The 15,697-nt window shown below is 39.9% G+C and overlaps 1 protein-coding gene across 4 annotated transcripts in view; it reads left to right on the top strand.

Moving 5' to 3' along the window:
• Positions 1-15,697, top strand: part of PCLO (piccolo presynaptic cytomatrix protein) — a 537,772-nt gene that overhangs the window by 456,277 nt on the left and 65,798 nt on the right. Inside the window, exons 18-21 of one of the 4 annotated variants that reach the window (XM_048836503.2) lie at positions 1,333-1,404; positions 5,620-5,800; positions 7,428-7,622; positions 9,031-9,105. In XM_048836503.2, coding sequence (XP_048692460.2) covers positions 1,333-1,404; positions 5,620-5,800; positions 7,428-7,622; positions 9,031-9,105 — 523 coding nt within the window. Of the gene's footprint in view, positions 1-1,332; positions 1,405-5,619; positions 5,801-7,427; positions 7,623-8,922; positions 9,106-15,697 lie in introns of all 4 variants that reach the window. The other 3 variants (XM_048836502.2, XM_048836501.2, XM_048836504.2) reach the window with 3 other exon arrangements.

Here is a 15,697-nt window from a genome sequence, read left to right as displayed (position 1 = left end):
CCACACGATCCATGTCTACAGCCAAGCTCTACGATACCACCGCATTTGCTCCAACCCCTCAGACAGGGACAAACACCTACAAGATCTCTATCAAGCATTCTTACAACTACAATACCCACCTGCTGAAGTGAAGAAACAGATTGACAGAGCCAGAAGAGTACCCAGAAGTTACCTACTACAGGACAGGCCCAACAAAGAAAATAACAGAACGCCACTAGCCATCACCTTCAGCCCCCAACTAAAACCTCTCCAACGCATCATCAAGGATCTACAACCTATCCTGAAGGACGACCCATCACTCTCACAGATCTTGGGAGACAGGCCAATCCTTGCTTACAGACAGCCCCTCAACCTGAAGCAAATACTCACCAGCAACCACACACCACACAACAGAACCACTAACCCAGGAACCTAGCCTCGCAACAAAGCCCGTTGCCAACTGTGTCCACATATCTATTCAGGGGACATCATCATAGGGCCTAATCACATCAGCCACACTATCAGAGGCTCATTCACCTGCACATCTACCTATGTGATATATGCCATTATGTGCCAGCAATGCCCTCTGCCATGTACATTGGCCAAACTGGACAGTGTCTATGCAAAAGAATAAATGGACACAAATCAGACGTCCAGAATTGTAACATTCAAAAACCAGTCGGAGAACACTTCAATCTCTTTGGTCACTCGATTACAGACCTAAAAGTGGCAATTCTTCAACAAAACAACTTCAAAAACAGACTCCAAGGAGAGACTGCTGAATTGGAATTAATTTGGAAACTGGATACAATTAACTTAGGCTTGAATAAAGACTGGGAGTGGATGGGTCATTACACAAAGTAAAACTATTTCCCCTCCCCCCCCGCTGTTCCTCAGACGTTCTTGTCAACTGGTGGAAATGGCCCACCTTGGTTATCACTACAAAAAGTTTTTTCCCCATCCCCATTCTCCTGCTGGTAATAGCTCACCTTACCTGATCACTCTTGTTACAGTGTGTATGGTAACACCCATTGTTTGTACAGATGTGTAGTCACTATCAACGTTTAAAAAGTCACAGTATGGGCCTTGTGCTGGACACACTGTCGGGCTTTCAAAAGCAACTTCTCAGAGTCTCAGCAGTGCCTTGTACAAGCCCATCCGTCTTGACAACAAACTCCAGCTTTGCCCAAAATTAATTTTCTGAGATCAAGGTTGATGTGGGGATAAAAAATTGTCTGGCTATCACATTGAAAAAGAATGCAGGCAATTAATAAAAATAGAAGCTATTGTATGGATGCGACATGAGGTTTATGATGGCAATTGGGATTAATCATCTTTTGATTTAAACTGTAGCTGAAGAAGAAAACACTGGAAGTGACTGTCTGGGATTATGATAGATTCTCCTCCAATGACTTTCTGGGTGAAGTGAGTATCTAATTTCCTCTCTTCCTGCAAACTCCCTCCCCACCTCTTGGGAGACACTTGATTAAATGCACATTGATAATAAGAGATTGTTTGTTTGGTGGTTGTGGGACTCACAGAAACATTTTTCTTTAGGCTTAGCTGCTAGGCCATAACTATACTACTGCCCGACTTCATAAGAAATGTGTGAGATTTCCTTCATTCACCCACAAAGGGCACCAAACTTTTCTGTCTCTTGTTATATCGTAGTAGGGCTAATTTTGTGCATTTAGGATTAAGTGATTCTGCTGAATAGTTGCACTAATTTAGCTCAGTGTTTCAAAAGTAACTTGACGAGGGATTTCAGCTCTGACAAATAGAGTCTGTCTTTGTCTCAGGACTGACGAGTTTTCTATAGTGTGGGGAGAAGAGCGGCCGTGCCAATGAGAAAAGGACCAAATTCTGCCTGCAGGCCAGGGTTTTGCAAGGCACTTAAGCACACGCAATTGCAAAGAAGTCAGTAGCATGACGCAGCTGTAACTGAAAGCACAGTCTTGCATAGTTTATTCCTAATGTCTCAATAACACTGCTCCAGGTCAGCAATGATGAAAAGCTTGGATACAACCTGCTTTCCCTTTTTGTTTTAAAGCATATGTAATATGAATTACCAGCAATAACCATGTCAAATCAGTAATTAAAATTGTTATTACCACAGAGGATAACAATTAGAAACAATTACCCAGAAAAATCAATTACTAAAATTACCATTTGGATCAAGTGATACTAATGTGAAAAAAATTGCTTACCCTCCATTTAAGGTGTATTATACAGCATATGCAATGAAATGTTATTCAGTTTAGCACCAGATATGCTTTATTGTGACCATAGTACCAGGCAAGTTATGTCAGCACTTATATAATCTCTAGAACAAATGTAAGGATGAGTTTAAAAAGCAATTACATGATTACTTACATCCTACCTACCACATCACATTGTTGCTGTCTTCAGCATACTTATCATACCCCAAAATGCATGACTTTAGCGAGTATCTACATCATTATTATTTATGACCTGTAGATTAAATTGGTGTTTTAATGACTGCTTCTCTGGCATGATTAAAACTTTTGACTTGAAATATGAGCACCATCTGCAAGTATTTAATCTAATTTATAACTTCATTTTTATTTAAATGTGAATGCAGTTCCTCATTGCGAAAGTAAGAGAGTGAGAGAGAGCGCAAACAAGTATATTTCAGGCCCATTATTTAGGGGCTGTCAAGGATTAAATCAGAAGGAAACCTAACAAGTGACAGTGGATGTGGGGTGCATCCAAAAATGTAACTTGTCAATGACTGTTGTCTCTAAGGGCACCACTGATGAAGCAACTAAAAGCCCCCCAAAGAGACCAAGCCAGAGCTTGGGTCTTGCCCAGCATATGAGAGCTAAAGACAAATGTCTTTTCTGCCCCCCTGGAGAGAGACAGACTTGAGGAGACTTCCCAGGTAGAGCTGAGGAGTCTTTCATAAATTCATTGGACTGCTGAATCAGTCTGTATTTTTTTCTCTAATCAGATGACAAAGGCTTGGTTCCTAAAGTATTTGCACCCTTTCCTTCTGCCAGCACTAGAGAAGATTCCCTTACTATTACATGTATGAGTTTATTGGGAGCCTGCAAGGGTTACAACCTGTAGGGGCTTCTGTTTTAATTATCTACAGCTTCTGCCTGTTGTCCAGCTGGCTTGCTGCTAAGTATCCAAGCATTTGGTCTACAGGACAGTCACACAGTGACCTCATCCTGGGGTCAGATACCAAGAGCTGTTCCACACAGAATATTGGTCTGTATGTAGATCAGTCTAATTCTAACATTCTTGTGCTTTGGAGTTCCTACCATTTCCAAAGGACAACTTGCCAAGAACTCAGCATCAGGAAATATTTTCTGCCATTATTCAGCCTAATTTCCATGACACAACTCTTTGCTAAATTCCTTTTTAAACACCCTAAACTATTCATCTCTACTTACTGCTCCATCTATGAGTGGTCTCTTTGCCTTTGCCTCACCCTGACCAGCCTCTTTGGTGAGTCTGTGGTAGCCTGCTTATGGGACAGCTATCAATGACAGCTCTCCAAGCTGTATTCTACATGCACCACATTCAGTATCCCTTGGATAGAGTTCCTCCAGTCCTTAGTTAACCTTTGGTAACTTCAGACAGTGGGCCTGATGTATACCTGTCTGCTATTTAGGCTGGGAACTGTTCTCCTTTAGCCCTGGTCTACACTGGGAGGGATCGATCTAAGTTACGCAACTTCAGCTACGTGAATAATGTAGCTGAAGTCGACATTCTTAGATCTACTCACCACGGTGTCTTCGCTGCAGTGAGTCGACTGCTGCCACTCCCTCGTCGACTCTGCCTGCGCCTCTCACGGCAGTGGAGTACAAGAGTCGATGGGAGAGCACGTGGGGATCGATTTATCATGCCTAGACTAGACATGATAGATCGACCACCACTGGATCGATGGCTGCTCACCAATCTGGTGGGTAGTGTAGACGTACCCTTAGTCTCCGCAATAATTAGAGGCCTTCTCCGGAGCACTGGAGAAGTTCTAGAAAAGTGGAAGAGAGCGAATGTGCCAATTTTTAAAAAGGGTAAATAGGATGACCGCAGATCATTATAGGCCTGTCAGCCTGACATTGATCCTGGGAAAGATAGTGGAGCAGCTTATAAGAGACTCAATTAATAGTGAATGAAAAGAGGGTAATGTGATTAATGCCAATCACCATGGGTTTTATGGAAACTAGATCTGTCAAACTAACTTGGTATCTCTTTTTTTTGGTAATATTACTAGTTTGGTTGATAAAGGTAGTAGTGTTCAGGTAATATACTTAGGCTTCTATAAAGCCTTTGACTTGATACCACACAACATTTTGATTAAGAAACTAGACTGATAGAAAATTAACATGGCACATAATAAATAAATGAAAAACTGGCTGACTGATAGGTCTCAAAATGTAACTGTAAATGGGGGATCATAATTGAGCTGGCGTGTTTCCAGTGGGATCCTGCAGGGATCTGTTCTTTGCCCTATTCTATTTAATATTTTTATCAGTGACATGAAAAAAAACATGAAATTCTATAAGTACCTACATGGGGAACAAATATTCTCCATCACTGACAATTTTTAAATCAAGCTTGAATGTTTTTCAAATGTAATGCTCTAGAAATTATCTGGAGGGAGTTCTATGGCCTGTGCTGCACAGAAAGTCAGACTAAATGATCACAGTGGTCCCTTCTGGCCTTAGAATCTCTGAATCCTTAAGTAGCTGCTCCTTTAAGATGGCTGAGGCTGCTGCTTCTAGACTACAATATGGCCCAAAGTTTTACCCCCACAGCCTCTTTTCTGTTCCAAATATATAAGGTGTTTGTTTGTTTGTTTGTTTGTTTGTTTATGGTGGAGCACTCAGCTGTTCTTTCATGCCTTAAAGAGTGGGTCTAGAGGATTGTTCATCCCCTCAGCAACTCTTGCTTTGGTCGCTGGAAGTTGTCTTCAACTTATTCTGTGCTCCCTGCTCCCCTTTATGAACTCAATCTCTCCCCAAAGAGCTCTGCTTCCTAAGGTCAGAAGATGTTTGTAATCAACTGCCTATTCTACCTCCTTTGCATTGACTGAGTCCTAAAGAGAACCTCCCCTTTCTGGACAGATCTTTCGAAAGGCTTCCAAGACTCCTGCCAACAGCACTAGTTGCCCAGAGCAGTGGGTCTCAGCAAAGTAAAGTCAGAGGAGCACAGGCTACATCATTTAAAGGTCTGCACAGTTGTTCCTCTCATGGCAATGCTCTCAAGGCATTGTCTTCCCCTCCCCAATGCAGCTCTGATTCCTAAAAGGCATTATTGAGTACAGTATTTTTAAGCAATAGAAAATAATTGTTCCCTTAATATTTAAAGTTATAGCTATCTCTTTCCTTTGTGGGGTAAAAAATAATAGATATTAACATTTGAATATAATCACTAAGCACATATAAATACTTAAAGAACCTTTCACCATCATTCTTACATTATATAAGATCTCTTTAGTAACAAATATTCATTAACATCTCATCTTCCCCTTATAGGTTTTACATTGGTATGATTCTATTAATTTTTGTGAGATACTTTTGACTTACACCAGCATCATTGAGATTAGATTCAGTCCACTTTGTGTCTCATGTTATATCTTAATCAGATATATCATATGTCATTGTGCAGATATTGATTGAGCTATCCAGCACCTCTCAGCTTGACAACACCCCAAGGTGGTATCCTCTGAAGGAGCAGACTGAAAGTATTGACCATGGAAAATCTCATTCTGGGCAGAGCAGCCAGCAATCACCAAAGCCATCTGTCATCAAGAGCAGAAGTCATGGAATCTTCCCTGACCCATCCAAGGGTAAAAGCTATGAAAAATTTCCCTAACAAGTCATCAGAAATCTATGATGTAACAGAACCTTTTGTGATTTTCAGGGTCCCATGGAAAAACAGTGACTCGCATATATTTTCTACATACTTTTATTAAAAGCTAAATCCAGCCTCACAGTGATTTCGGTAGAGTTAAACTGCTTACACCAAAGCTGAATTTGGCCTTTTCAGTACCACTTTATTAAGAAATTGCGTCTTTCAAACAGTATATTATAAAGTGAGATCCTATGTGTTCTGCATAGGTATTAGAGATCTTATGGTACTTTTCATTTGCCTATGTCTTTGGCCAAAATTCAAAACATATACTGCTTTGGATTAGGCTTTATTTTTCATTTCATTTAGTATTTTATGGCACTGTGTTTTGAGCATGTGTGCTAATATTTAAACTGTTGTCGTCTGACATTGTCAAACTGACATGTTTGTAAAGAATCATAATGAGTGTAAGTTCATTTCACCTTCATTATGGGCCTGAGTAGAATCTGGCTTACACTGGTGTAAATCGGGAGTAACTCCATTGAAATCAGTAGAGGTAGTGGAATTCAGTGGAGTTACACTACTGTGAGTGAGTGAAGAATCAGGCTCAATGTCTCCAAAACCGACCGTCAATGTGTATAATTCTTCAGAATATTTTTTTCAAACTAAATATAGCAGCTTCAAGTTGCAGTGGGGGAGGTTTAGATTGGATATTAGGAAAAACTTTTTCACTAAGAGGGTGGTGAAACACTGGAATGCGTTACCTAGGGAGGTGGTAGAATCTCCTTCCTTAGAGGTTTTTAAGGTCAGGCTTGACAGAGCCCTGGCTGGGATGATTTAACTGGGAATTGGTCCTGCTTTTGAGCAGGGGTTTGGACTAGATGACCTTCTGGGGTCCCTTCCAACCCTGATATTCTATGATTCTATGATTCTATGATTCCCAATATCTCAGCTGGCAAACATTGTGTATCTGCAACACATGTAGTACCAGAGCAATGTCCATCTGATAAACCAGTACAAATGGAGGCCAGATGACAGCAGCGAACTAAGAGGATAGTGTTCTGGTAATAACACCCGGTCTGTCTTATTTCTTTTTGGTGTAAGTTTGCTTTGATGACAATTCTGTAAAGCACCGTGTACTTGCAACGACAATATCCTCTCTTGTCTAAATCAGAGATGGCTGTGGATATAATTATATAAGGGCTAGATTGTGACTTGAACTGCACACCACTACAGGGAGATCCTAAACTTGCTCGGCCTACCTTGGACTTGAGTCTGGACACTCAGGGGTAAATGGTGCTGCTTGCCTGCTTCCTTCTTGTAGCACAGGTGGGTAAGGAAGAACTGGAAATGTGATCAGCTTTGGCTCCACCCACCAGCTCACCAGCAAGCAAGGCTGGGTCAGCATGGGAGGTGTCCAAATTTGCTGCTTGTATAGGTCAGCAGCAAACTATACCTTGGACCACAGAGCAACAGGAAAGCAGGGAGGGAATTGTGCCTCAGTGCATGCTAGGGCTACTGCTGGAGTGATGCACTTCAGAACTGTGCCTGGAAACACAATTTTGTGAGAGAGAGATTATTTATTTAATAGAAGTAACACTCCCATTTATCCTTTTCCCCATCAGACATGCAGATGCCCACCATTGAGAAATCTCACAGCAGTCCAGGGAGCTCTAAATCTTCTTCAGAAGGACATCTGCGCTCTCATGGACCATCTCGCAGCCAAAGCAAAACCAGTGTCACTCAAACCCACCTTGAAGACGCTGGGGCAGCCATCGCTGCTGCTGAAGCAGCTGTCCAACAGCTTCGCCTTCAACCAAGTAAAAGACGCAAATAAATTCCTCAGCATGGCAGCTTAATGTTCATCTGTTGCCTTTTTCCCCTGCTGTCCTTCCCGGTTTGCTTTTTGTTTGTTTCCGTTCTTGGAACACTCTGCTCACTCTGTTCAATGTATTTCTTTGTGTGTGTGTGTGTGTGTGTGTGTGTGTGTGTGTGTGTGTGTGTGTGTGTGTGTGTGTGTGTGTGTGTGTGTGTGTGAACACATATAAGTACAATATACTCCTCCTGTTTAGAAGTCTTTTTTTTTTTTAATTTATATAGATTGCAGTAAAACTGGCTGTTTCACCATCACTCCCTCCATTCGTGGCCCATGACATTCCAGAGCTGTGCATGACTCATGGAATCTTCCACTGTGTGTTGTTGTTTTGGTGTTGCTAAATATCTCAACCACAGAAATAATCAAACCCTCAGATAGGTGGCTTCCAGCTTTTAAAGAATCACATCCAATATGCATTGAGAGCACATTAACAGCATGATATTAACATCAGAAAACAATCAGTGCATCTACACTGGAGGACAATGGTGGGGAGGATTTCAGGTTGAAAAAACAGTTGTTACTTAACAACGTGACTCAATTTCCTATATTTGAAGCATGGCTGCTTATAAGTCTCTAACATTCCACTCTTTTGAAAGGCTTATTAAAGGCAACCTGCTCCGTACAACGTTTCAGATAAATTCGTATTCGTGAACAGTGGGACGACAATAAATACACCAGACTATTAACAAGGAACTTAGGTACTGAATAGAATTAATAATCTTATCATTCCACTCTCCTTGGGCTTTTCTAAGCCAATTGCTGTAGTAGTGGATTCAATTTATTTAGCTGCTTTATGGACAGATTGATTTAGGGCTAGAACAGGATTTATCTGGTAGCTGGAAATAGATTCACAAATGACAAACCTTCCATTCAGAATTCTAGGACTACAGAGTACAGTTCAGACCTGCACGTTATTACTGGTTGAGGATTTAGTTTCTGCAAATTAAAACCTTCCAACTGTGGACTCCCGTTGTTTGTCTTCAGGGTTTGTTAGTGTGCCATAAACTCATTGTGGTATAAAACACAAAGGGGGGAAAAACTATTTTCCTTGTCCCACCATCATTAATAAAGAAACAGCCAGTTTTAACACCCTTTAATGCTGTGCATGTGGTGTCTCTTTGGTGTTTGAAAACCCTACTTATTTAAGTACAGAACAAAACACTTCTGTCTGCATGAATAACATTTAAGCTGGTTCCATCTGAGGATACATACTCTGGGTTTCCATTTCACCCACACTGCCACAGCAGCACATAAAAGCGGTCAGTCTAATCATGCCAGGAAGCAGCACAGACACAGCATAGCAGGAGTCCTCCCAATTCAAAGAACTCAGTCTGACAATCTGCCTCCACCAGCCAATGACAACAAAGACCAAAGCCAACTAGCCCTCAGAAAAGTGATGTCTGATGGACCAGTCAAGCCCGAAGGAGGTGAGCAGAAAGACATGGCCAAGAAACCAACCGAAGCCAAAATCCTTCTTGCCATGTCTACTGATTCATTGCAGAGTTTAATTATTTATTTACCCTCTGTAAACTGCTGTAAATGTCAAAGCAAATCAAGATCTTTACTTGATCTTACCATAATTGTGTAAGTTCCTAACAAAACAATGTGCTAAGTAACATGATAGAACCGTGATTTGTGCACTTCCATGCTGCTGGGGGACCTGCTCTTCTGTTGAAAAATGGATTAACTGTGTTCACACTGCCTAATACAATGCATGCCTTTAACCAGGTCTGCTTAAGCATGCTTTAACAATTCTTGTGTTATGATAAAATACTAATTGCACACTTCTGCTGCTGGAATTCCAGCTAGGACACAGAGCCATTCTCCTCCCCCGACCCCATGTTGTTGTAAGTGCCAATGCATTACTTCAAATGCAGAGTTTTGCAAATACCAGTGGAAAGGAAAGGAATAAAGGAATAGTATCCTAGCAATATCTAAAGTAGAAATATGTTCCTCTCTGTTGTGGGCAATTGTGCTACCAAACCTACATGTTAGGTGTGCCATCATCCACCTATCTACCACTGCTTCCTAACCAGAACTTCATCTGATGCAAATCAGCTAAATCCATTGTCTTTTGGAGCACTTCTCTGGTTTACATCTGCTGTGGAATTGGTCCAGATTATACTGCTTGAGTCTTAAACTATGTGGTGTCTGAGCGAAAGTAGATGGGTAGGACAGCTTTATTATTTTACCCCAGTGCAGAAGATAACAAAACCAAAAACTCTTATTTTGTTTCTAGTCCCCCATTTATTACCCTTCTGTTTTTATCTCAAATTTTCCATGGCTCCCTAGAATGGAAAGAGACTATTGAACAATTATTATTATTAATACTAATAGCAAGCAAAACCCAAAACATATGAAGGTTCTTCAACCAAATGGAATGTTTATATGGGGCATAAGAACATATTTAGTAGCACTATCTAGAGAATGGAGATTCCATTTTGTGGAGGCTTTTGGGATTTAGAAATTTATTTTCATTCCAATTTGGAATAAAACCTGAAAATTTCAAAATTCTCTGCAAAGGAAAAGTCCCAAAAACATTTTGTTTGGGGTTGTTTGGACTTTTTAAATTTTTATATTATATTATATATTCTACTGAAAGAAATTGAAATGAAAAGGCATTTTAATATGAAAAATCAAAACCTTTTGTTTCTAAAATGTTGAGACAAGATGCTTTAAGCATCAGCTCAACTTTTTCCCCTCTAAAACACAATTTTGGCAAAATCAACATAATTTTATTAAGTCTTTTGGTTTTTGATGGAACTACAATTTCTCATGGAAAATGGTCCCATTGAAGATTTTCTGAACAGCTTCAATATTTAGCCAACCTTCCTTGATTGGGAAATCTCATCAGAATATATTCTCTCTTGATAGGTCTAGCACTTCCTAAGAGATGTGTGAACTGAGCTAGGATGCAGGAACTCATGAGTTCTAACTGTTTTTTATTCAGAATTAGCATTAACTGTATAATTTATTCAACAAATTTTTGCATCATTGTCGTGTTCTCCAGATCATTCCCTGTCCTCAAATTTGTTTGATCAAAATTATTTGCCAGTCACTCTTCTGCAACTCATTCATGGCAGATAATTTTGAATATTTGATTTTCAAGCTGTTTTGATTGACCTTTTACCAAGCTCTGGAATGTGAATGACTTATATAGCAAAAATAAAATGAAGTTATAGAGATATGCACAAAATAAATTACTCTGTTGACTTGATATAAATAGCCTTTTCAAAGTATAGAATATGTTTTTCTTGGTCCAAAGAGCAACCCATGCACTTTCAGTCTCAATGACTTTTACTTTAGATTAACGGAAACAACAAAGTAAGGAAGAACAACAGCAAAGTCTGCATGACACGATGGAAGAACACAGTATGAGCTTTACATGTGAGATGCTGTATCAGTTCTGCCACACAAAAATGGCAGCAGCTCATACAGACAGCAGACTCCTATGAAGTTAGAAGTACAGAACCCAGAAAATAAACTCACAGCGGTTACCTAACTTCATAGGTGATACAAGATAGTTGGTCACTTCTCAGTGCACATGCTGTTGTACAGGGAGCTCAAGCAGAACAGTGGCCTCTCTGCATGTAGCTCACTTCTTTACTTGCCAATGTAGCTCACTTCATTCACTTGCCAATGGTTTTGCGCAACTGCAGAGAAGGTGATTGGCTTTGCCCTGAAATGCAACAGGCTTCATCTTGATTCTGTCATTGCATAAAAACGTTGCACTGTTAGCTGACTGATCGGTGTTAAAGACGCAGAGGAGGACGTTTTGTAGGCTCAGGAAGACTCTTTTATATCTTTCAAAGGTGCCTGCATTGAAAGTAAAAGTTGCAGAAGCTGAGTAGAGGATTCAAGCTATAAACTTCATAATAGCCAGCTGTGTATTGTCTATGTGCTTCCAAGCAGACACTACTGTGTATCCCATGGGAAATTGGTACATTAGTGTACTTGTTCTTATGAGAGAATGGCATACTAGTGGAGTTTAGTGTCAAAAGGGCAATATGGACATGAAGTGAGATAAGACTGGTTTTAATTGAGTTTGCCTTCTTGCTTATGCTCAATTTCTTTTACCTGACACAAATAAGAAACTGCTGTGGAAAAAAAAAACGTAAGTAGTTTAGGGATATAAAACAAGGTAGAAGTGTTGTGTACAAAGCAGATATATATGCTACTGCATTGTAAACTTGGTTAGATATAAGTTAGTCAGCACAGTGTAATTTTGAGCCATTTACCAGAAGAAATGCAATATTCTGCAGTTCCTCTCAGTAGCTTTTATTTTACTGGCTTTGGCTAATTTGGAATGGAAATGCAACTGATTTTCTGGGTACTTCATATTGCTTGGACTGGATAGGATTGTGTAGCGATTTAAATACCAGCTTAAGGGTCCTTCATATACAGAAGCATTGAATGTTTCTAACAGGCAATAACAGGTTTTCATTTCTTGCCATAGTTTGGGATAACTCCTTCACACTTTAAATAATTTACTGCCCAATAAAGCTGCTTTATGCCAAGCTTCTCTGGGCTTCTAATATCAGGGTAAATTAAATAAGCTTTCTTATTGTGACAAACAACTAGTTTTCCAGACTCCTTCTGTCATTGTCAAAACAAGAACAGTTTGTCCCTGTTCTGTGCAGACAGCAATAATCTTAGGCTGTCTTTGGTTCCAGCCTGAGTACTGGCACCTTTTGCTGTTGCTAGTCTTGCTCTTTTTTCTTCCACCATTTTAAAATGACATGTAATTTCAGGAAATTGCTCAGAGTCTTTGTCCAATAACTCCTATTTCAAAAGTCTGTTAGACAGTGGCCTGAGCCCCAGGGAGCATCTGTGCTAGAACTAGATTGTTAAGATTGCTTTGTTGAGTAAAGAAACAACATTGCAGCACTTTTAGTAGGACGCTATCCTGCCACCATTACTCACATTGTGGGAAGTCCCACTAAAATTTCACAAAATTATACATATAAAACATATGGTCAAATCAACACATAATGTAAAAATCAATATAAAAGGGCAGATATGTGGGAGTACTCATGGAGTAAAGTATTATCCAGAGTGAGGAAGGATGGCAGAATGGAACTCTTAGGGCTAAATTATGGTATATCCCCCTGATCAGTGTTTGTTGTACCCCACCCCCCCATACTCAGTTCACAAAGAATGTGAGAGTTACAGATACAGAGCTTGTAGTAATTCATGCTTTTTGCTCTGGCAGGCCCTGGTTCTGTCTTTGGTGTTGGCCAAGATGATGTAATTTTGCCACAGCTCTGGGTTGAGGATACTTGGTGATGCATTGCTGCAGAAGGACAACCAGCTGGCATTCTGTCTCCTAAAGCTCTCTGGTTACATTGGAGGAAGTAACACATTCCACCAGCTTGATCACCTGGTTGGCACATTTAGGATGGGAGGCAGAAATGTGGCTCCACTTAATTCCTACCTGCTCTTTCTTTGGTTGCTTGCTGAAGGAGCAAGTTGATAGAACCACCAGGTCCTCCAAAGCTCCAAATCTTGTGATGCACTCCTGATTTGGACACATTGTACTCCTTTTTAAGAGGCTAGGTTTTATTACCGAAATTCTTTGGAATGTGTCTTTACCATTCAGTTGGATTGTCTCTTGTCAAAGGCAATTGGTTGAATCCAAACTTGGTGGAGAGGGGAGGTAAGCAGGACTATGGAATCAATTATTTATGTGCCTGAAGTCTTTCTGAGGGTTATATATCGCAATTTTCCAGACGTTCTAAACAAGTCCAGGAGCTACTGTAAACGGGCCTATCCCTTGAGTGAGAAATGAAATACTAGGACCACTGTGCTCTCTGGATCATAACACAGACACTGGTTTCACTGAGCAACATCTAGACCAGTATCCTGTCTTCAGGCCAGGGCTAATGTCAGGTGTTTCACAGGGAATGAACAGAACAGGCAATCATCAAGTGATCTATCAATGATCATCCACTCCCAGCTTCTGGCAGTCAGGGGCTAGGGACATCCAGATTATGGGGTTGCATCCCTGACCGTCTTGGCTCATTGCCACTGATAGACCTATTCTTTATGAACTTATCTAGTTCTTTTTGAACCCCAGTATAGTTTTGGCCTTCACAACATCCCCTGGCAATGAGTTCCACAGGTTGACTGTGTGTTGTGTGAAGAAGTACTTCCTTTTGTTTGTTTTAAACCTGCTGCCTATTAACTTCATTGGTCTTGTGTTATTAGAAGGAGTGAATAACACTTCCTTATTCACTTTCTCTACACCATTTCATGATTTTATAGACCTATTTTATATCCCCCTTAGTCATCTCTTTTCCAAGCTGGATAGTCCCAGTTTTATTAATCTCTCCTCATATGGAAACTATTCCAGATCCTTAATAATTTTTGATGCCCTTCTCTGTACCTTTTCAAATTCTAATATATATATATATATATATATATATATATATATATATATATATATATATATATATATATAATATAAAGAATTTGAAAAGGTGCAGAGAAGGGCATCAAAATTATATATATATTAGATGGGGTACCCAGAACAGTAAACAGTATTTAAAGTGTGGGTGTACCACAGATTTATATAGAGGCACTATCATATTTTCTGTCTTATTATCGATCCCTTTCCTAATGATTCCTAATGTTCTGTTAGCTCTTTTGACTGCCACTGCACTTTGAGTGGTTGTTTTCAGAAAACTATCCACAATGACTCAAAAATCTTTCTTGGTAACATCTAATTTAGATCCCATCATTTTATATGTACAGTTGGAATTATGTATTCCAATGTGCATTACTTTGCATTTATCAACACTGAATTTCATCTGCCATTTTGCTGTCCAGTCACCCAGTTTTGTTTGATCCCTTTGTAACTCGTCATAGTCCGCTCTGGACTTAATTATCTTGAGTAATGTTGTATTGTTTACAAAATTTCCCACCTCACTATTTATCCAGCTCATTTATGAATATGTTGAACAGCACTGGTCCCAGTACAGACCCCTGCACACCACTATTTACCTCCCTCCATTGTGAAACTGACCATTTATTCCTACCTTTGTTATCTGTCTCTTAACCAGTTACCAGTCCATTAGAGGACCTTCCCTCTTATACCATGACAGCTTAAGAGCCTTTCATGAGGGACATTGTCAAAGGCTTTCTAAAAGTCCAAGTACACTCTATCCACTGGATCTCCCTTGTCCAGATGTTTGTTGACCCCCCTCAAAGTATTCTAGCGGATTGGTGAGCCATGATTTCCCATTACAAATTTCATGTTGACTCTTCTCCAACAAATCATGTTCATCTCTTTATCTGATAATTCTGTTCTTTACTATGGTTTCAGCCAATTTACCTGGTACTGAAGTTAGGCTTACCAGCCTGTACTTGCCATTATTGCCTCTGTAGCCTTTTTTAAAAATTGGCATCACATTAGCTATCCTCCAGTCATCTAGTAAATGATTTAACATCTGATTTAAATTATGTTTTACATGCCCCAGAGAGTAGTTCTGTAATTTCATATTTGAGTTTCTTCAGAACTCTTGGATGAATACCATCTGGTCCTGGTGACTTATTACTGTTTAATTTATCAATTTGTACAAAAACCTCCTCTAACTGACACCTCAATCTGGGACAGTTCCTCAGATTGGTCACCTAAAAAGAATGGCTCAGGTGTGGGAACTTCCTTCACATCTTCTACAGTGAAGACCAATGCAAAGAATTCATGTAGCTTCACTACAGTGGCCTTCCTTAAGTGCTCCTTTAGCACCTTGATCGTTCAGTGGCCCCACTGGTTGTTTGGCAGGCTTCATACTTCTGATGTACTTAAAAAAATATTGTTAGTTTTTGAGTTTTTGGCTAGTTACTCTTTCAATTCTTTTTTGGCCTGCCTAATTATACTTTTATACTTGAGATGCCAAAGTTTATGCTTCTTTCTATTTTCCTCAGTAGGATTTAGCTTCCAATTTTTAAAGGATCCCTTTTTGCGTCTAATTATTTCTTTTACTTCTTGTTTAGCCATGGTGGTACTTTTTTGGTCCT

Source organism: Caretta caretta, chromosome 1 (genome assembly GCF_965140235.1).
Source record: "Caretta caretta isolate rCarCar2 chromosome 1, rCarCar1.hap1, whole genome shotgun sequence".
Classification (NCBI taxonomy): Eukaryota; Metazoa; Chordata; order Testudines; family Cheloniidae; genus Caretta; species Caretta caretta.
This window is presented reverse-complemented; position numbering and strand designations above follow the sequence as displayed.